At 37.4% G+C, this 22,157-nt stretch overlaps 3 protein-coding genes across 4 annotated transcripts; 1 reads left to right on the top strand and 2 right to left on the bottom strand.

The window, feature by feature from the left end:
* Positions 1–9,191: 9,191 nt before the first annotated feature.
* On the bottom strand, positions 9,192–9,506 carry LOC138908512 (uncharacterized). The gene has a single exon (XM_070199184.1). It carries the CDS (start codon positions 9,504–9,506, stop codon positions 9,192–9,194), a length of 315 nt encoding a protein of 104 aa, XP_070055285.1.
* A 1,357-nt stretch (positions 9,507–10,863) lies between these two features.
* On the bottom strand, positions 10,864–13,972 carry LOC104103482 (photosynthetic NDH subunit of subcomplex B 1, chloroplastic). The gene is made up of 6 exons (XM_070197613.1): positions 13,309–13,972; positions 12,576–12,766; positions 12,188–12,445; positions 11,987–12,092; positions 11,597–11,682; positions 10,864–11,229 (listed from the first exon to the last, which is right to left on the bottom strand). The coding sequence occupies exons 1-6, from the start codon at positions 13,897–13,899 to the stop codon at positions 11,064–11,066; spliced, it is 1,398 nt and encodes a 465-aa protein (XP_070053714.1). The 5' UTR covers positions 13,900–13,972; the 3' UTR covers positions 10,864–11,063.
* Positions 13,973–15,325: 1,353 nt separating this feature from the next.
* On the top strand, positions 15,326–21,365 carry LOC104110244 (uncharacterized). Of its 2 annotated transcripts, none has more exons than XM_009619693.3 (5): positions 15,326–16,157; positions 19,551–19,608; positions 19,711–19,794; positions 19,893–20,034; positions 20,849–21,365. In XM_009619693.3, the coding sequence occupies exons 1-5, from the start codon at positions 15,614–15,616 to the stop codon at positions 21,215–21,217; spliced, it is 1,197 nt and encodes a 398-aa protein (XP_009617988.1). In that variant the 5' UTR covers positions 15,326–15,613; the 3' UTR covers positions 21,218–21,365. The 2 variants fall into 2 exon arrangements, with proteins under 2 accessions (XP_009617988.1, XP_070053715.1); XM_070197614.1 differs by having other exon boundaries at positions 15,345–16,157; positions 19,711–19,797; positions 19,890–20,034.
* Positions 21,366–22,157: the final 792 nt, after the last annotated feature.

The raw sequence follows: 22,157 nt of genomic DNA on the forward strand, positions 1-22,157 counted from the left end.
TTCATAGCAAATGGAGCGCACCAACATCTTCTGCTGAGTTGATAGCCTACTTGGAGGACTCTCGACTTGTCTATCGGGACCTGCGGGCATGAAACGCAGCATCCCCAGGCAAAAGAGACGACAGTACAAATAATGTACCGAGTATGTAAGGAATGAAAATCAGTAAATAATAGACATGAGAGAAACATGGAGTAAAAGACTCAACATGTATGTCTGAATAACTCTATGAATCATTTAATATTATAATGTCATGCATATGTGTATAAATGTCATACCATGCATGGGTATATGCGTTCATAACATCATCAAGCCTCTGAGGGCATCCCATCATATCATCTCGGCCACCGTGGGCAAAGTCATCAACGTATACCAGCTGATCAGGTGGTGATGCGTATATAATGCCATAACCTTTTCCCATATCCCATATATATATAATTTACATATATACGCGTATATAACGCCATCTGGTCATGGGTCAATGTACATAAATAAATGAATGCAATGCATGAGAAGTACGTCAATAAAATCTCTCGGAATGTCATAAGACCACTATGCCTTTGATTAATATCATGAAATAAACTTTATCAACTTACATATTTTCTGAGACCCATGAATAGATGATAGAACAATATTACATATGGGGAATTAAGAACATAAGCATCTCTAGTACTTTTATGATAGAGTCATTTATGAAAGTTGTGCATTTACTTATTTTGTTTGTATCGTATGGATCATGCCACAAAGAAAGAAGGGATAGCCTTAACATACCTAAGCCGATTCTCTTGACAATCCCTCTAACACACGTCAATTGCGACAACACGTAACGGCGGATCGAAGTAGGGGAAAATCCGTATGATATTCTTGAGAAAGATTGCAATGTACTCCCTTTGAATCGCAAAATCCCATTGCTATTATGCTAAGAAGTCTCATATGAATTCTTGTTGAAGTAACTCACGTTACTATCATATATGTTTAGTGAAATCTTGTTGAAGATCGTTACTTAGAGATGGGATGTAAGCATCTCTATTCTATATATTAAAGAATCCTTTTGTTAATTTGAGAGTCTTTTAAGGCTTAGCCAAGAGTCCCTCTAAAGGAGCCACCTAACTATGTAAGTAAAGAGTCACTAATTAGCTTTTGAATTCCATTTCCCTTGCTTCCACGTTGGCACCTTAAGCTTATCCAATAATCTTCATTAATTATCCATCAATCTCTTGGTTAACTTGTTAATTTTCCATTAACCTATAATTAACCAATAATTAACCAATTACCTATATAATTAAGAATTATCTCAAATTACTTAAAATACTACTCACTTTTAACATACCTTATATACCTCACTATCATGGTCATGTGGTACCTTGTATGGCACAAGTCCATAAATAACGGATATTATATCTTAGACCTTATTTTATCCCAAAATGTCAAACTTCGACGAAACTCACCTTTACGAATTTACTTATCACTTGTTTGAAATAGCATAATACTTATAATCCCAAAATAATCTCCTTCCCAAACTTACGTTGATTAACTTACGATGAAACTTTAACGTACAAAAATGCGGAATGTAACATCTCATTTCCGAGCTTATATCAATTTACTTATGGCGTACATCCACGTACGAAAACATAGGGTATAACATCATTCGCCCCTTTGGAACATTCGTCCTCAAATGTTGACTGATGCACTTATCATTCTCATAACCTATAGCTCTTGCGAAAACTTTAGTACTCTTCTTGCCATCTAGGCAATTGTTCTGTGAATAAATCCAAAGGCTATGGCATTCCCCCCTTTAGGCCTCTTTCTCACACCACGGCTTGTGATCGGAATTCTTCCAATCTTGTAACTCTTGCTACCTTTTATTATCCAGCATGTACGACTCTGACCTCGTAAGTGCGCCTATGCGATTCTTCTCTCCTTTTTTTCCAATTTTTAGCCAATCTCTAGGCCTCACTTTGTAAACATATACAGAGCTTGACAAGATGTCCCTCTGGGCATCTATAGGTATACTAAAGTTCTTCGCTCGGTACTTTGTCGAACTTACGAATATTGCTATATCTTATTTCATAGGCCTGGTTATCTATCCGCATGACTTTACTGCATCTAAGTAGGTCATACTATACCATAACTCTTACTTCGATTTATCGTTACTGATGTATGCTACCAAACTCCAGGTTACTTTCTTTGCTTATCCCATATGTATAAATCTAAGTCCTTTAGTGCTTCCTCATTACTGTTCATCTTAAGAATGACGGCCTAATCGCATCTCATACTTTGTGACTTTTGTCCACCCATTGTTGATTCACCTCAATATTTATCTATAATCTACTACTGATAACTTGAAACCTCTTACGTAATCACTAGGGTTCACGTTGCATCGTGGAATATTTGAAGTGATTTTCCTGATCCACATGGGGGAGATACGATATTATACTTCCATAATCGTATTTCATAGCATCCCAATGTGATTTACCTTACGTGGGTATTTTTAATCCTATGTCATCCGTGAAATCCCCTCTCTTCGTTTTTCGTTAAATCATTACTCAATCGAAGTCCCAAACGTCATTCTCTATCTATCACGATTACATCCTTATACTACTACCAGGGCAGCATTCCATCTCTTCTAAATGTTACTAGCCTTAGACTCCTTTGAGTTCATTCAGGCTATACTGAGATTTCTATAACTTAGACAAACCATCAGCTCTTTTGTTTTCATGGGCTTAATCCCGAGGATTTATCCCTTCTCACTCGCCTTTCCTTGTCCTTACTAATGTTTTCTTAAAACCTTGTCGCTCTACCATACTTTAGCTTGCGACCTACACATATCTATTTATACTATTCACAATCTTTCTTCAACTTTATTGCACCATAGATTTCCTTATGTCATCTTGGAACATCAAGTGAGACATAACATCATTTCTAACTCTTCTTTACTCTCTTAATTAGACTTCTCGATACCTAGAAACCATAAGCTGGAAGACATGCCACTGATGATGCTGCTATCATTCCTGGATACTGAATCCCCACGCTTCTAGCCGTCTATCCGAAGTACAAACTATTCACAACCTTATATATTTGAGTATCTCGTATGTTGCTCACCTTTACCTTACTTACCTTAAAAATCTTGCATCGTATCTTCTTTCTCTTTTATAACCCCCATTCCATATAGATATGGTTCACATCCACAACTTGAAGTTTTATTATAATACTTGAACCTCTGTCGCATACACAATCCGGTGGGAGCTTCAAACTGACTTCTTATGAAGCTGGTACTCTTCTAACTGGCTCTATCGTAGAGCCGTTATAAAATATGGCTGATGTACTATTGCTCTTGTACCCCTGATATTAAGAGTGATTTCGCTATGTTCTCAATCACGCTTTCTATAATTTTTTGAGTCCAATAATCAGACTCCTGATTTACTTAGTTGATGTAACTACTTAGTTTTCTCCTCCTTATGATCAGCCTTTATGTAGGCTTAAGCTATCTTTCGATCTGTGGCTCATGGTATTAGTTACTACTTTAGCCTTTCATGGGCGCTATGGAATATCCATGATACAATCTTCTAACAATTCAATCCTTTATCTATGACTTGGACTCAATTCTTTCTTTTAACTTATATCGGAGTCTTCTACGGCTGTATGATTGTCACATATATGCTGCATGGATAATACTCCAAAATCTTGAGTGCATTCATAACGTAACTAACTCGGGATCATTAATCGAATAATTCCTTTTGTTCCTTCTCAGCTTTCTGCCCCCTTGTTGCGTGCATACTTAGCTTATCTTAGTTCCCATGCATGCTGGAATTTTCGTACAACTCATATGATCTTGAATATTACTTTTGATTTTACTTTCCGTTCATTAGCCACAGTAGGTGCCACTTTCTTATGGAGTGCATACAATGTTGTAGTTAGACTATTTTTACATGGCCATTTCTTCTTCAAGTTACTATGCTTAGGTTGAAGCCATCTTCTTTATTTCCTCAGCTAGTATTTCATTGTAATACTTAGGGAGGACCCTCTGACTCTTCTAAAGCTGCGAGTTTATTACATCGTATACTCAACAGAATTTTTGATGTTCTTCCTCGCCTATAACTATTCTTAGTTACTTACCTCCACGTCCTTATGCTTGTAGGGTTGCTTCTGAACTAATATTTTGACTCTCTTCCAGTGGCACTCTCTTTTATTTCTGTATACTTATACGGTGCCTTTAACTACCCCAACTCCTATCTGAATATTTTTCAAGGGTCACGATGTCATATCTGCGAGACTGAATTCCCCATGTTGGGGTTCACTGTGTTTATCTTGCACGATCTGTTGATTTGTTTGTATCCTCTTGTCTAGCCATAACTAGGCTCTTCCTAAATCAACTACTAACTCCTCGTTGGTCCATTCTCGTATCTGTATTCCGCGCAATCCCTCTTGGGTTATTCCCTTTGTCTTAACTTACGTCTCTCACTGGCTCCTTATTTATCAATAACATCTCGGGTAGGAACCCTTACTTACTTTCCTTGACGTCGTGCTTGTATAATGTTCTGGAATCGTAGCATATCTGTAGGATTTGAATAAGTGCAATCTCATCCCTTTCTCATTTTTATCGCAATCTTCCTTTACCATTCCATAGTTACAAGAACCACTTAATTCTGACTTAATGCCACATCACTCCATATTCCTCTTTAGGGGAGTAATAAGATATATTGCTACGATAATCTACGTATAGATGTTTTACCTCTTCATCTTTGGCGTCTTTTCACATCATCGATGTCCCTTACTCGCCTCGCGGTAATCCTTCTGTACCAAGGATAACAAAATTCCTTACTCACGAGGGAGACACCTAGTGTAACTGGCACATACAGCCCCATAAGCTTAACTTTGCTCACATTGCTTACTTTAGGGAAGCATCTTCCTGAATGACCTTTAAAGGTTATTCTTCTATCGTCAATTCAATTATTGCTGGAACGTGATCTCTGAAATTCCCACGATGTAGACTATAATCAAATCTTCTGATCCCTAATTCATGTTCAATATATCTTGTTCACTAGCCCATACTGATTTGTATTACTCTGGGGTCTAACTTTTCCTTCTGGTAATCACGCTAGAGTCACGAACTTACCTATACTCTTTTGTTGCCTCAAGGACTGTCACCTCTAAAAAAAAATTCCTTCCCTTGACTATAGACTCTATAATACTATCATTTTTTGATCTACCGTTGTCATCCATGTATCACATCTTACTCATAATGTTTCATTAACTCTCTTCTTGTTTCCCTACTAACATTTCTGTTTATCACTTTATAATGAAAACTTCAACAAGACATTCTTTTGCTTTTAGCTCCCCTTGCTCCATCAACTGGCTCTTCGGGTTGCCTAATATTCTTTCTCTACTAGGGACGGGAGCCATACTAAGATAATATTTATCCCTTCCAGGATTTCAGTGACTATCTTTGTAAAAACAAATTTGAACACTCTAGTATTCATATCTAGCTGTACTACTCTAGAATGCACCATCTAGGTGTCTCACAAGAAGAATTATTACCACGTTTTTAATATTTTATGGATTGTCAGCTAACGCTAACAATCCATCCAACATTTTGGGTTACTTTAACCCTAACTGGATCCTGATATCCCGTCCTTCTCTTAAACTATATATGTTGGCTCCCATGGAGCATAACTGAGATAGGTGTGACTAATTGTATATACCTCTATTGTAATTGAAGGTAACTCAAAATGCTTATATTTCTCTGCTTGAATTGTAAATATTATTAATCTTTATTAACTCGGTACCTCGTACCCTTCTTCACCTTGCTTCTTTTACTTGTTGAAACTTGTATCTACCTTCTGAATCTCTAATTGCTTTTCACCATATGGGTAGATATTATTGCCTTAAGGCTCCTTATCAAGAAGCTTACACGTCTAAGTACACACATGTTCTGCTGAAGACCTCACATTTACTCATCATAAGCATTATGCAAAATCGAGTTTCTCTGACTCAACTCTTCCACATCCACATGCAATCTTTTACCAACTGTCTTTCTGGATGTAGGTATCATTGTATTATAAATAAGATAGAGTTTAGGAAATTGAGTTCTTACAACTGAGCTCTACCACACGATCTAGAGTAAGAAGAAAGAATGACAGTCCTAAATGCCCTGTAGACTCCTACTTATAAGTGTGGTGTACAACACACCCATAAACAAGACTCTACTAGACACGGCTTGTAGACTCCCTAGGACAGAACTGCTCTGATACCACTTTTGTCATGACCCAAACCGATGGGCCGCGATGGGCACCCGGTGCCTTACTCAATCGAGTACCAATATTACATATCCTTTTTATCGTACTATCATTAGCAAATGGGCCAAATGGGCCGCCATGGGCTAACCAGAATAAACATAAGGGAATACTCAATATAGGATAACCCAATCTGATATAAAAACTTATACATGTGACATACGGGCCTATAAGGCCAAAATGATCACTCGTACACTGAACATAGGCTGACAAGGCCATACTATCTTTCATATACATAACATATGTCTACAAGCCTCTAAGAGTAAATCCATACCATAAAGGTCGGGACAGGGCGCTGCCATACTAATCAATACACATCCAAATCATACTGACCAAGTAAGCAACTCTAGAGAAAATGGAGCGCATCAACACCTTCCGCTGATCTGATAGCCTACTTAGAGGACTCTCGACCTGTCTATCGGGACCTGCGGGCATGAAACACATCGTCCCCAAGCAAAAGGGGCGTCAGTACAAATAATGTACCGAGTATGTAACGAATGAAAATCAGTAAATAATAGACATGAGAGAAACATGGAGTAAAAGTCTCAACATGTATGTCTGAATAGCTCTGTGAATCATTTAATATTATAATGTCATGCATATGCATATAAATGCCATACCATGCATGGGTATATGTGTTCATAACAGCATTAAGCCTCTGGACATCCCATCATATCATCTCGGCCACTATGGGCAAAGTCATCAACGTATATCAGCTGATCAGGTGGCGGTGCGTATATAACGCCATAACCTTTTTTCATATCCCATATATATATATATATATATACGCATATATAACGTCATCTGGTCATGGGTCAATGTACATAAATAAATGAATGCAATGCATGAGAAGTACGTCAATAAAATCTCTCGGAATGTCATAAGACCATTATGCCTTTGATTAATATCATGAAATAAACTTTATCAACTTATGTATTTTCTGAGACCCATGAACAAATGATAGAATAATAGGACACATGGGGAATCAAGAACATAGGCATCTCTAGTCATTTATGAAAGCTGTGCATTTGCTCGTTTCGTTTTATCGTATGGATCATGCCAAAAAAAAAAGAAGGGATAGCCTTAACATACCTGAGCCGATTCTCTTGACAATCCCTCTAACACGCGTCAATTGCGACAACACGTAACGGTGGATCAAAGTAGGGGAAAATCCGTATGATATTCTTGAGAAAGATCGCATTGTACTCCCTTAGAATCGCAAAATCCCATTGCTATTATGCTAAGAAGTCTCGTATGAATTCTTATTGAAGTAACTCACGTTACTATCATATATGTCCTTTGATGAAATCTTGTTGAAGATCGTTACTTAGATATGGGATGTAAGCATCTTTATTCTATATATTAAAGAAGCTTTTTGTGAATTTGAGAGTCTTTTAAGGCTTAGCCAAGAGTCCCTCTAAAGGTGTCACCTAAATATGTAAGTAAAGAGTCACTAATTAGATTTTGAATCCCATTTTTCTTGCTGCCACGTTGGCACCTTAAGCTTATCAAATAATCTTCATTAATTATCCATCAATCTCTTGGTTAACTTGTTAATTTTCCATTAACCAATAATTAATCAACTACCCACATAATTAAAAGTTATCTCAAATTACTTAAAATACTACTCACTTATAGCATACCTTATACACCTCACTATCATGGTCATGTGGTACCTTGTATGGCACAAGTCCATAAATACCGGATATTATATCTTAGACCGTATTTTATCCCAAAATGTCAAACTTTAACGAAACTCACCTTCACAAAATTTACTTATCACTTGTTTGAAATAGCATAATATTTATAATCCCAAAATAATCTCCTTCCCGAACTTACGTCGATTAACTTACGATGAAACTTTAACGTACGAAAATACGGAATGTAACATCTCATTTCCGAGCTTATATCAATTTACTTATGGCATACTTCCACGTACGAAAATATGGGGTATAACACTTGAGCCCTTACCCGTTCTTTGGTGGCGTTGATTAGTTAAAACAGAGTTGTTTGCAAATAGGTACCCTAACGCACCTTAAACCGTTAGGTGACGACTCTTATCTTTTAATACCCATTTAAAAGGGTTGTCACACATCGAAATCCGCTTTCATGAGAAAACGGGGCCCGACAAAGACCACCAAATTTCTTTGAACGTCTAGAAAGTTTACCTCATCATCATCATCATCGTCAGATTTTGCCATCATGGCAAAAATGGAATCATATTCAGCTGCTTCGCTTTCAACTGCCATCATAGAGGTGTCGCCTTGTTCACCATCTCCCTCAGATTCACTGGAGGAGTCTCCCTATCAGCAAAAGCTTGTTTCACAACATTGTCAGTAGCATCTTTCCTCTTGAATTTTCTGTCAGGAACCGGGTTCCTTTTGGTTGTTTTGTCTGTATTGTGCTTGTACTGATCTTGCTTGTGTAGAGCACAATCTTTGATGAAATGTCCTGACTTCCCGCATTTATGACACAAGTCATAGCCTTTTGATCTGCTGGAGCTGCCCTTTTTCGGAATGCCTCCATTTCTGTGAACCATTTTTTGAAATCTCCTAGTCAAATAGGCCATGTCAGCATCCTCACCACTTGAATCATTGTTGTGTGCCTTGAGGACAAGGTTCTTTTCCTTGGGGTTCTCTTCTTTCATGGTCCTTTTTCTTCATTTCTTATATCTTCATATTTCCAATGAGTTCATCAATAGTCAGCTTTTGCAAATCTTTTGCTTCTGTGATAGTATTGACTTTGCTTTCCCAAGAACCTGGTAATACACTGAGTATTTTCCTGATAAGTTTGTTCCTTGGAATGATCTCTCCTAGAGAGTGGAGCTCATTGATGATGGAGGTGAATCGAGTATGCATGTCCTGAATGGACTCATCATCCTTCATCATGAAGAGTTCATACTCAAGTAGTGAGCATGTCGATATTTGACTGCTTGACTTTAGTTGTTCCTTCATGTGCGGTTTGGAGAGCCTCCCAGATCTCCTTGGCAGATTGACAAGCAGAAATTCTGTTATACTCCTCTGGTCCAATACTATAGACGAGGATCTTCTTTGCACGGAAGTTTTTCTCTATAGCTTTGCGGTCGACATCGTTGTACTCCTTCCTTGTCTTTGGAACTGTCACTGCTGGCTCGTCAATGGTCTTCATGGGGACGAAGGATCCATCGCAGATGACATCCCAAAGCTCTGAATCTTCAGCCATGATAAAATCATGCATTCTTGTCTTCCACCATCAGTAGTATTGTCCATTGAATCTTGGTGGTCTATAGGTTGATTGACCTTCTTCAAAGTTTGGTAGAGCAGCCATGTGGATCCTTTCTAGATGTTAGCCTTATAGAGAGAACCTGCTCTAATACCAATTGATGTAAACTTACAGTCCACCAAACTGTATAGAGAATCTGGTTCTCTATTAGTTCCCACAGAACACACACACACAAAGAAGTAAATGACACAACAGTTTTTTACGTGGAAAACTCCCAACTCACGGGATTAAAAACCACGACCTACATTCGTGGGATTTTAACTTCACTAACTGAGCAAACTTTAGATTACAACCTATTATAATCTAGGAATTAACCTCTTAATCTCTCACCTACTTGTAATAACTCTATTACAAGCTTCTTTGTAATAACTATATTCCAAAACTCACACTTTGACTAACTTTAGCCAAACACAAACACAGAGTTTATGGTTTTACAATCGATGTCCTACAGAATGCTTCTAACTAAGCTGGGTAAGAATTATAAGTACATAACACTTAACAAAGATACAATAATATTAAGGACATATGATAGACTTAGTGTTGGGATCTGATCCTTCGTTATGTTGCTACTTTATTCTTCAAGCCTTGGAGTCAATGAAAGACGACAGCACACTTGAGAGAGACTTAATGATTTAGGGTTTTCAAGTGTATGTTTTCCCTTGCCTCATGTTGGTAATATATATAAGTGAGGTCATTGGGATGATGAATGCAATTATCCGGTACAAGGCATGCTCCATAAAGTGACTGTTGCATATGCAGAGGAACAGTGCAACAACTTTAACAGGTGTAGGGAGTTGACTTGTACTATCACCGGAGGAACTGATAGTCATATGTTCCCTCTGCCGTTTCTTTGACTGAACATGTTGGAACTTGTGCCAGACACGAGACTTGTTGTTCTTGAGCACTTTGAAAAAGTGTAACAGGTTCCCAATCTGGTTCTCACATGAAGTTTGTTAGATCATCAAAATATAAAAAGACACGTAACTTAACAGGAACAAAAGAACTAATTACAGTCGATACTGGCCTCTTCAAATGTACAGTCAGCGGATTGTGGGCTTAGTACATTGTCATTCCTCTGAGAATTTTGCGGTTAAGAGTTCTCAATATGTCACCAGCAATTCTTTGACAAATTACCATTCATGGTTATGAACATAACAATCTGAAAGCTGAACAAAATAATGTCTTGGTAATTATTTGACTTATCAAAAACATAAAATAGTGTCTTGGTTACTATCATCACATCATTACCTGCTAAGTTAGAACTCGGTGTTAATGGCTTGTCTACTTTCCAGAAAATTTGAACAGGAAACTATTTAGAAACTAAACTGTTCCCCATATTAGTGTATATTGGATTGTGTGTGAGATCATAGAGAGAGCACAGATGGCTACTGAGAGAAAAGAACAAAGGTTTCTTTGCGCTTCTATTAATTACAATTACAATGAGAAGAAAGTAGAGCAACAACTACTTACAACATGGAGGGAGGGCGGGGGGGGGGGGGGGGGAGGTAATATTTAGAAGATTGCTAGGGGCATGGTGAAAATTTGGACTGCGCTTTTCACAGCTTCAACATCGATATCTACCAATTTTCCTGTCTTTGATGAAATGGTTGCACATTTCTTTTCTTCTGCATTGGGAACAAAACTTCTGGCCTTATCCTCAGAACAGAATAGCCCAACACTGCACAGAGAAAACCAATACAGATTTCAGACATGGTTTCATGCCCCCACAAAAAAGGTAAAATAGATACTCCCTCATTTTTTTTTATTTAGATGACATAGTTTGACTTGGTATAAAGTTTAAGAAAAAAAAAAAGTTTTTTAAAACATGCGGTCCTAAAAAATTAAGGGACGAAAATTTTGTGGGACCACGACATTTGTAAAATGAAAAGTTTAAAGTTGAATTGTTTTCAAATATAGAAATATGTTGTTCTTTTAAATTGAAACAGACAGGAGTAGTAAATATAAGTCAAGTGTATCAACCACCCACAAAGACAACAAAAGGTGCAAAAAATTTGCCAGTTACAGCTTGTAATACATGACATTACCTTGGCTTTCCACGCGCATGAGCAAGTTGTATGGCAGCTGTATTTGTAGCTATCACTCCAGCAGAGTCATCAATAAGAGCAGCAAGCTAGGTCAGAGAAATTTGTGTAACACTGTTAGTTGCTTGTGCTCATGTTGCTATCTCCTTCTAAAATTCGTTACTACTATGTTTCAGTACGTTCATGTGGAAAGGGCATATATATAAAGTTGCCAGTAATAAACATGCAACAGAAGCAGACTATATTTCATTTGACTATCCCCTCTGCTATAGTATAAGGTAAATTGTCACCATTATATATCTGGCTCCAACAATTTCTCTGTTTATGGTTTTTCAACCACTGGTGTATCAGTCAATGAAAATATGATATCATGATCTGGCAGAGAAAACAAACCTGTCCAGGAGTGGTTATGAACACTATACTAGCATCTAAACCAACTGCATCTTCCACATTTTCTCTTTCTTTCTCATGCGGAATGACAAAAACCGGCTTAATTCCCCTGATATAGTTTGCTGTTCATTAGTATATCTCACAAAATTTCTTGCATTTGACAAAAAAGACTAACCAGCTTTCCGACAAACACAGAAATCATACCTAATCTCTTCTGCTATCTCGGCCCAAATCTCAACTGGAAGCAAGCTATCAGCATCGCCCCTCGACTGCATAGAAGCTTTGGAATCTGATTTTATCCCATGAATTACAATATATTTTCCTCTCTGTGCACCAGCATTCTTATATTTTGCCTCTACAACATCCCTAATCTTTCTTGAGATTGAAATTTTAAGTGGGGGTAAAGGTTGTCGTGGTACTTTACGAGCTGGTCTGCCTAACCAATCAACCATCTGACGATACCTATTGTCATAAAAGTGTGTCTGTAAACGTGTGATATATATATATATATATATATATATATATATATATATATATATATATATATATATATATATGCAAAACCAAAATTTCAGTTGAAACGTCTACTTACATATGGTATCCGCCATCGGAAAGATTCATGCTTTCTGGTGTAAAAGTTTCTGATAGAAATAATCCTGCTCCTGCAGAATTCACATTTGGGTAAATATAGCTAACTCTGTCCCGGGCAGTTGACATAAACAAGAATACTGCATGTCCAATCCCTGCCAGTTTGGTTGACAAGATCATATCATAGTACCTACTCTGCAATAAACCATGTATTAGAGCAAAATAACTTAGCAAATATATAAATTCTCTATTCATAATGCAGGTAGCTTGAAGCTGATATGCAGAACAGTAAATTTTTATCTCCATTTGACTAGAAAAAGTGATTAATAATTTAATATCTTGAAGTTAGTGTAAGCAATTATTTAATTTCCAAACACGGTTTGCTCGACTTCACAAGCCTTTTCCAGGCAAATCTTAAAAGTCAGAAAGGTAGTTTAAAGTAGATTATTATAGGTGCAATTATATTAGGTCCAAGGAGATCACTTAGCTACACAATTAAGAAAAGAACTTCAGTAGTATACACCGACTAGTGTAAGTATTTACACAATCAAGTCACCGATAAGATAATTACACGTAAATCTTTATACCTGGCCAAGTGGCTTAGTGTTTGATGTTTCTCTAAGTTTAGGGGCAGTGTGTTAATTACATTACATATATCAAGATATAGCAAGAATCAGATATCGAAGGCAAAAATTTGTTTAATTAATGATCTGTTATGGCAGAATGGCACGGCAAACCTTAAGAATTCCAACCATATCTGTGTACTCTGCAGGTTCAGGGAAATCATCATCCAAATCATAGGCATTAGCCCACCTCACATTTTTGTTCAGCTCAAAAGTCTGTTTTCCCCTAGGCGTTGCTAAGATATCCACTTGAACGCCAGGGTACCTATCCTTAATCATCTGAATTGTTGGGAAAAACAGCAAATTCTCATAAACTCCTCCATCAATTACACAACAACATCTCCTAACATCACCTCTAATTTTCAAACCCAAAGAAGCAATTTCGACAGAGTATCCCATTGGGAATTTGAGGAATCCGTATGGATTATCGGGATTATCAGGTGGCCTTGGATCCTCATCTTGTTTACCATCAGAAAAAAGTGAACCATACTCCATTTCAGGGTCATCACCATAGTCAAAAGGGTCAAGCCATGGATTTTTCTTCTTAGCATTGGGCCGAAAACTCCCTGATTTTCTGGCACAAAATGTGTTATCCAATGGATTTTTAATCAAGAAAGGTACATTTGTGACATGGGTTATAGGAAAAGAAGGTGGGCTAGTAAGAAAATGAGAAATGAACTTAGGCAGTAGACTAGTTGTAGCCATTTGAGTGTATCATAAAATTCTGCAATAATTTTGGGATAGGAAGTGCTTTTGTTACTAAAAACTATAGCAGAATAGCAGAAGCTGACGTTGGATTTATGAATGTGTGAAGGGTGTTGGATAAGTAGGTCCCAATGTTTCCCTTTGTTCTTGTCTTGTTTTCTACTTCTGGTAGTAATATACAAAGTGCTAGCAAATACTATATTCATAGGGAGAATCAGTTACAGGTTTCCTATAAAAAGATTGCTTAAGATGCAATTAAGGAAAAAGATGCATGAAAAGGAAAGAACTCCTCTACCAATAGTCAAAAAAGCAAGATTAGAAAAAGAGTCAATGATGAGATCAAAAGGAAGAAAAGATTACATACAGGGAGAGAGACGAGATCTTAAAAGGGAAAAAGTAAATTCTTACGCCTTGTTTTATTCACTAACTAGCTTGGAAGTAGTCTCTCATCTTTTGACTTTAAGGTAACCTCTTTTATGAATCAGAACCGTTCTTTTTGGTAGTATAGTTTCCTCTTTATAATCTTAATTAATATATGAAGATGTTCATGAAACTAAAGTTGTACTCAAACTTCCATTTATAACTTATACATCACTCATTTATAATGTAACAGTGCTCTAGTAGTGCTTAACTAAAACTAGCCTTACTAACTTCTAATACTTCAAACTTAGAGATTGAGGGTTGGTCGATACTCAAACCCAATTATCAAATCAAAATATATCTCACATTTTTTTTAACGTGTCATAGAGCAACTATTATCAGAAAGTTTAATTCTAAACTCTTATGTATTCTAAACTCTTATAAGAAAGTTTAATTCTAAACTCTCGACAAGGTGGGTTGCTCTGATGGTAAGTACCCTCCATTTTCAACTAAGAGGTTGTGAATTTGAGTCACCCCAAGAGCAAAGTGGGGAGTTTTTGGAGGGAAGGATGCCGAGTTTCATTTGGAAACCGCCTCTCTACCTCAAGGTAGGGATAAAATCAATAATCAAACACCACATCTAGTTTCTTACTTATCCTAACTTAAGTTTTTAGTTGGTGATTCCCCTTGTTTCCTTTTCCTTTTTTGGTTTCAAATTAGTCCAATAATGGTAGTATAAAAAATACTACATTTTAAGGGTTAGTTGTTAGTATCTGCTTTTTGATTCTAAATTTTGTAGTCTACATAATATTTTCTTATTCTTCAAAGTATATTACTCTAGTTTATAAAACCAGTAAAATATTGTTAGATTGTAAATAATTTGCCCTTCAATTAAGTAAAAAAAAACATAAGTAAATTTAGAAATAATAATTCAAGAAGAGAAAAGAAAAAAGAGCGCAAAAAGAAAGTACAAATATTTAATACGTGGCAAAAGATAAGTGGTGGCTTTTGTTGATCACGCTTAAATGAAAATGAAGAAAGAGCCGTAGTAATATTGTCTCTCTCTCTAGAAACATCCTTAAAGAAGTCGCCGTTAGTTTCCTAGATCGGACAGTCTCCAATTTCCCATTAAACCTGTCTACCCCTCCCCCCCCCCCCCCCCCCTACTTCCTTTTCTTCTTCTCGTCGATAATGTGCTCTTTAACTCTCTAGGGTTCTTATTCTCTACCTTCCGGTCCACAACAATTACAATGCACCTTCTTTTTCCCTTCACTGTTTTTGCTCTCACAGCAGTCCAACCCTAGCATATTTGAAATTCTAGTTTCTTCGAAATTCTAGAGCTGTAATTGCTTCAATGTCTGGAGGTCCTAGGGTTAAATCGATGAACCATGCTGATTCCGAGGTGCGACCAGTACTCGGGCCGGCGGGTAATAAGGCCAGATCCGTTGAATTACGAAAGCCCACAGAGAAGCCCATTAAGACTAACAACAAGCCAGCTGAGACTGAAGAGTCTAAGGGCAAGAAATTTCAAGGAGCTGATCCGTTGCCGCAATCAAAGTCGCCGGTGGCTGCTTCGAAGAAATGTGGGAGTGTTCCTTCTATTTTGAGACAGCAACAGGACCATAGGACTTTGCTGATGAGGCCTAATTTATCGCTCAATGCCTCGTGTTCCTCTGATGCTTCGACGGACTCTTCTCATAGCCGAGCATCCACGGGGAAATTGAGCCGGGGTAGTTTGACGCCAAAGTCTGGACGAAGGAAGCAATGCAGCCCGAAAGTAGACAAGTCTGAGAAAAGTGGAAAATCTGTTGGTGAAGTGGAGAGCTTGTCTCCCAGTCCCGTCAGTGGTGATGCTTCAGTGATAAAGAAAAGGTGTGCTTGGGTGACCCCAACTACTGGTATGTCCACTTCTATAATGTTGCAATTTCATTTGCTGAATATGTCTTTTTACAGTGTTTTTTAAAAGGCAAAGGCACTGTTAAGTGTATTACATAACTGTCTTTTTCTTAAGTGTCTTATATAATTTTGGGATAGCATTTCGGACGCTGGTGTTCTTGGTTCATCTATAAGTCCTTCTAGTTAATCCACTAGCAGCAGAAAATGGAAATTTGTAGGTCTTTGCTAGAATATGAATATCCATCTTTAAATGTATGTAGATGGGGCTTGGATTTTTTTACTTTATTGGGACGCAAAACAATGGACTGAATAGTTCAGTCACATTTCAAAGCTGGGCTAGTTCTGCATTCAGCTGAGTTCAGGAGACCCATTCGACTTCTGAGTATTAGCTAACTCATTGATCTCATTTTGAAAAGCCTTGTGCCCTCAAGCTGTCATATTTCAAGCCTGCTATCATCTGAGTTATATAGTGCTAGGCTGTTGGATACCAGCTAGATTTCTTGTCCATCTAGATAAATGCTTGTTTTTGATTGATGTAGCTGTTACATCTATTATATCCTAACCTAATCTAGTATTAATGCTCCTACAAATTATGATTATCTTCATGGTTACTATTTACGTATTGGATAATGTTACCTGTTCCACGAAGCTGATATTTTATATGAGTTGAATCCCCAACTACATCCTGATCCGAATTCTTTGGATAAGACTTTCCTTTGAGTTATGGGAAATCTGCTAATTTATTGACTGTTAATCTTGTAGATGCTTTCCAGTATCCTTTACCACCTAACACAAATTAATGTGAGTAAATATGCTTATCTCTGACAGCTTGTACTAAGTCTTTTCCAACTATCCTTTTCTTGTGTTCCTGTAGTTGGAATTTAATTCCATACCCTTTTCCAACTTTCTTTTTTTCTTGAGTTAGACCCTTGTGGTCCGGCCCTTCCCGGACCCCGCGCATAGCGGGAGCATAGTGCACCGGGCTGCCTTTTTTTTTTTTCCCTTGAAGTTGGAATTTAATTCCATTCCTGGTGTTGCTTGAGGCAATGAAGAGGAGCAATTGACCTAGTATGGAAAGAAGGTAAAAGCAATTCTAAACTAGTAGCATACGCCTGTTCAGGAAGTCGCTTAAGTTTCATGTTTTTTTATGATGAACAAACAAGGTAAAAGAATGGTCAAAAGAGTGAAATTTCTCCATCATTAATTGGGAAGTCATCTGTATAAGGCATTTCCTAAGATGCCTCATATGCCTAATGAGTGTCCGAGCTGTAAACTTGACTTCCTTAGGCATTAAAAGAGGATCGTCTTGTATTAGCTGAGCAGTCTTGTAGACATGATTTACTAGGTGTGCATGCTTCTCTAAGTGCCCCCTCATGGCTCTTTATTAGATGCCAGTCTTATCTAACTGACCAATGGCTTTGTGAATTCTTCTGAAGTAACTAGTGGTGTGTTCTTAGTTATGGTGTGTGTCTTATTACTAATTATTACATAGAGTAGCTGGGCTGTTGGCTAGAAGGATGTTTGACAGGTGCGAGCACATGTATGCTCATCTGTGAGGTTCTATGTACAAGTTTGAGGAGAATAAACCTTTTCACTGAACAACTTCGAGGGCAAGTGCCAAAAGCTGGGGAAAACTTTCATTAACTAGTTTGTAAACTAGCCTCAAAATCTATTGATCCATGCAAGTTGAGCACTTCTCTTTTACCATTTGGTTGTAGGTCCCATGTTTACAGTGTATTTATGATGCATGAATACTAGTAATATGCATGGTTGTATAATTTATACATTAGCATCATTCTATTAAACCACATCTCCGGCATCTTATTTAACAGGCTTTTCCCTTCTTTGCTAATTGTCTTTCTCTCTCTTTTTCTTGTCAACATTGATATGAAATCAAACATGGTCAGACTCATGCATGGTCAGTCACTTTAGTTTCCAGACATCAAGGACATGAGCCCATCACTCCTCTGATAATGTTTGATTTTTTTTCTCTAACAATATTAAACATGGTCAGAGGAGTGACGGGTTATGTCCTTGATGTCGGGAAATTTAAGTGGCTGGCCATGCATGAGCTCTGAAACATAATCATTTTGAAGTGTTATTAAACTATCCCTGGAAAATATCTCTACTTTAGTCTTTGTGGCAACCTTAGCTGCTGTCTTGGCCCCTTCGATATATATAAAATCCTTGGGCTGGGCCAGAACCTTCATTGCCGTGATCGCGAAACCTTAGACGCGATAGCAGTATAACTGAGTTTGGGCTTCCTCTGTTGCGCCGCTATCAGTGAAGCCCCCTCCGCGGTAGATGTATAGGATTCTCATTTGCCACTTCTCCTCCCATGGTGTTTGAGTTTACCGCCTATTTTGTGATGTAACGAGTCATTCCTATACCTTTCCCCTAATGATGAGATTTGGGGTTTAAAGATGGAAAAATATGGTAGTATTATTGTTTACCTTTCTCAAAAAGAATAAACTGAAATAAAAAAGAAGCACAATAGTATCCAAAAACAAAAAAGAAACAGAAGCGACAGAAGTGTTATGATATGATCATTTTTGGGTACACTATTAACTGTGACCTGATAAGGGGAAGAATTATTGTAGGATTATTTTCCCCTTCACTGGGCTTAAGAACTAACGAATAAAATTAGGAAAGGTCAAAGTGTTCGGTACGGAACCTGATGCCGAATAAGTATGTAGTGCATGCAAAACTGAAAGTTTGTGTACGTCTCTATTCCATTTTGTCGCACACAAATGATGTTCTGTGATCTTGCTCTCTAGCTGGATTTTACTTTTGTTCTTCTAATCCTACATTGAGAAACAAGTAGCAAGTCTACCAACAAGTTGATCAGGGTAAATTTTTCCATTTTCGTGCTGGATTCTAAGCAAAGGATCCATATAGGTTCCCTCTCAATGGTTTAGTAGCCATTCCTTTTTGGTCTTGGTTAACTCCCTGTTCTAGAAAGGTTTGTTTTTGTATTAGGAGTTAACCAAGTTTTCGCATGTATCTATTTTGCATCTTCTTGATGCCTTTAATGCAATACCTTACTTCATTAAAAAAAAAAGGGATCCATATAGGTTTATTATTTGTCAGGAGTCCTATTCTGGTAGTATATGTTTGTGACAGGAGGCCTAATTTTTCCCTTAAAGGCAAATTATTTGGTAGTGGAATAAAATGGGTTGAATAGAGCGGAAATGAGACAGAAGACACATATAGCTAATTCTAGTAAGTCTGCGATTGAGGGTTAGTTCGTTGTTTGTGATGGATTCTGTTATTGATCCAGTTTTAGAATTTGCCATTATATTGGTTCGTCCCTTTGCAGGATATATTATTGTTATAAATGTAGATGTTACATTCTTATTAGTTCCCTCTGCTAATTGGTTTCATTTTGTTAAAAGATCCATCATATGCTGCGTTTCATGATGAGGAATGGGGAGTTCCAGTCCATGACGACAAGTGCGTACTCGTACTTTATGTTTTCTTATTCTTCTGCATCTTGCAATGACAAGGCAATTTCATGTGATGGTCTTCTCAGTCTGAGTTACTGCTTTTTTACAGGAAACTTTTTGAACTTCTCAGTCTATGCACTGCATTAGCTGAACTCTCATGGCCAGCAATTCTCAGTAAAAGGCATACGTTTAGGTACATTAAGCTTTGCACCAGTGCTTTGGAGTACCAGAACATGGGTTATTGTTTCATATCTGGTTGCCTTACAAAAGCTGGAACTATTTGTTATGCAGAGAAGTCTTTCAAAATTTTGACCCAGTTGCAGTCTCAAAACTAAATGAGAAGAAGATAGCACCACCAGGAAGCCCTGCCAGCACTCTCTTATCAGAGGTTAAGCTGCGGGCAATTGTTGAAAATGCACGCCAAACCTGTAAGGTATGTGCAAAGTTTTCTCTCTTACTGGGTTGTCCTTGTCTTGAAGAAGAATTTGTACTGGCTAGGATAAAAACCTATAGAAGTTTACTCAGTGCTTGGCTCATGGACTTTCATTTTCTTCATTAGTCGAAATACTTAGATAATTCCACCAAGATGGCTGTCAATTTTACAAAAGTAATAGGAGGCTTTGGGACCCTCGTTAGATAATGAAAAAAGATAACAACAGGAAATTGCTTCTTCGCCGCAAATAAATTAGAGCTCAATAGTTTTCGAGTTAATTGGTCTACGTTTATTGTATCAGCTGTCTTGAGCAGAAAGTATAATTCTGCTTCCCAGAAAACTGATGGTTTCTGTACTTGGTGCAAAATTTTCAAAATAGTTGGCAGCTGCATGTGATATGCTGTTAAAGTCAGAAACTACAGATATGATGTGATTATGAAATATAAGGCATTAGCTGTGTTTTTAATAGGTGCGGTATTCTAGAAGCTGGGTATATTAAATAACAAAGAGCTTCTGAAAGGAGAAAGAGAAACGATATTTCTCAAATATTTTTTTTTTCTTTTAAAAGTTAGGGTTTAGGAGTATGAGGGTCAAATCATTAATTTTTTTGTGTGAATTTGGATAGCGGCTTTTATTTAGTTCTTTTGAAATAGGAACTATATACTTTAGACTACATAAAAGTAGTCTAAATCATAATTTGTCTTTAAAATATTGAAGTAAAATCCATATTGGGCTCCTCAATATAACAGCGTCAGTGAGTAGTAGTTGTTAATTGGAAACAATTTTTGATGCCATGCCCTTGTTATCCTCTCAGATAATCGATGAGCTTGGATCTTTCGACAAATACATATGGGGTTTTGTGAACAACAAACCTATAGTTAGTCAGTTCCGATATGCAAGGCAGGTGCCAATGAAGACATCAAAAGCAGAAGGGATAAGCAAAGACCTAGTTAAAAGAGGATTCAGAGGAGTCGGGCCTACTGTTGTGTACTCGTTCATGCAAGTAGCTGGAATTACAAACGACCATCTCATTAGTTGCTTCAGATTTCATGATTGTGTAGCTGCAATTGATGGAATGGAGAACGATGATGGCCTTGCGGCTAAGACTGAAGTGAAACAACTCAAGGATGAAACAGAAATGGGTCTTATAAGAGCTATTGATGACTTCAATTTATCCACATAGTGAATTATGTCAAAGTAGTGATATGTAATTTATACTACTAGTAGTAGATTTGGTGGCTTTGCGCGCCCTTGTTTGCGATACAGTTGAAAGGGCGGCAAGTGCTTGTGTATAAATGACCTTGCTATTTATTTTTTCCCGTTGCTGTGTACATCTCAGACTGTAAACTGTTTGCAGCTGAAGGGGAGGGGGGAGATGATGAAATTTAACAGGAATTAGCGACGGCTGTGTATACAATTTGATCAAAAAAATAATGATGTCACAGGCCTAGGCAAAACTGGGCAAGGTGGAGTAGGTTTTAAGGGAGAAAATTTAAGGTGGCAGGGCAAGAATGTGGCTAATCATCCAGCGTTCCAGGTTAAGAAATTACATTTGAAAAAGAACAACGAAAAATACATAGATTACATTAAAATACTAGCTTAGGAAATGGTGGTTGACTAATACTTTTCTACATTTTATGTTACTATATATATGCTGTCTCTATATTTGGTTTGTTTCTAACTTAATAGCTTTCTGTTCCGCCACCAGAAGAGATCACAAAGTTAATACATTAAAGAAGCGGTTTCCATCTTTTTAAATAGAATGTAAAAATTGAAACAATATTTATATGGTAATGACACACCGTGGTTGTCATTTGTTTTTTTTTTGGTTTCTCACCGAATGTCAGGAATTAACTTTGCAGGTTTGAAAATCAACTGAAATTGGCGCTGATATTAACATTTAAAAACTAGGCGAGTAGCATAAGCTATTTTTGTTTTAGTCTTGCCATGACACTGAATTATAATAATCCTTAGCTCGCGTCGCGGTACTTATGCTCCCAAAATCTCTCCTTTTTCTCACAATTTTATTACAGATAAGTAACTTCTCCTCCTCACGTGTGGTCTTTTCTGCCTTTGACTTCAACATGGCCTGAATTTTTGGACATTCGTCAAAGTGAACAGAA

Source organism: Nicotiana tomentosiformis, chromosome 3 (genome assembly GCF_000390325.3).
Source record: "Nicotiana tomentosiformis chromosome 3, ASM39032v3, whole genome shotgun sequence".
Taxonomy (NCBI): Eukaryota; Viridiplantae; Streptophyta; class Magnoliopsida; order Solanales; family Solanaceae; genus Nicotiana; species Nicotiana tomentosiformis.

What these genes read in the sequence shown, in the direction of transcription:
- LOC138908512 (XM_070199184.1), bottom strand. Translation starts at nt 9,506, where the DNA reads ATGCATGATTTTATCATGGCTGAAGATTCAGAGCTTTGGGATGTCATC.
- LOC104103482 (XM_070197613.1), bottom strand. Translation starts at nt 13,899, where the DNA reads ATGGCTACAACTAGTCTACTGCCTAAGTTCATTTCTCATTTTCTTACT. An exon ending in TCCGATGGCGGATACCATAT is followed by an intron (nt 12,446 to 12,575) that starts GTAAGTAGACGT and finishes TTATGACAATAG; the next exon opens with GTATCGTCAGATGGTTGATT. An exon ending in GAGATAGCAGAAGAGATTAG is followed by an intron (nt 12,093 to 12,187) that starts GTATGATTTCTG and finishes AAACTATATCAG; the next exon opens with GGGAATTAAGCCGGTTTTTG.
- LOC104110244 (XM_070197614.1), top strand. Translation starts at nt 15,614, where the DNA reads ATGTCTGGAGGTCCTAGGGTTAAATCGATGAACCATGCTGATTCCGAG. An exon ending in AAAAGGCATACGTTTAGGTA is followed by an intron (nt 19,798 to 19,889) that starts CATTAAGCTTTG and finishes CTATTTGTTATG; the next exon opens with CAGAGAAGTCTTTCAAAATT. An exon ending in ATGCACGCCAAACCTGTAAG is followed by an intron (nt 20,035 to 20,848) that starts GTATGTGCAAAG and finishes TTATCCTCTCAG; the next exon opens with ATAATCGATGAGCTTGGATC.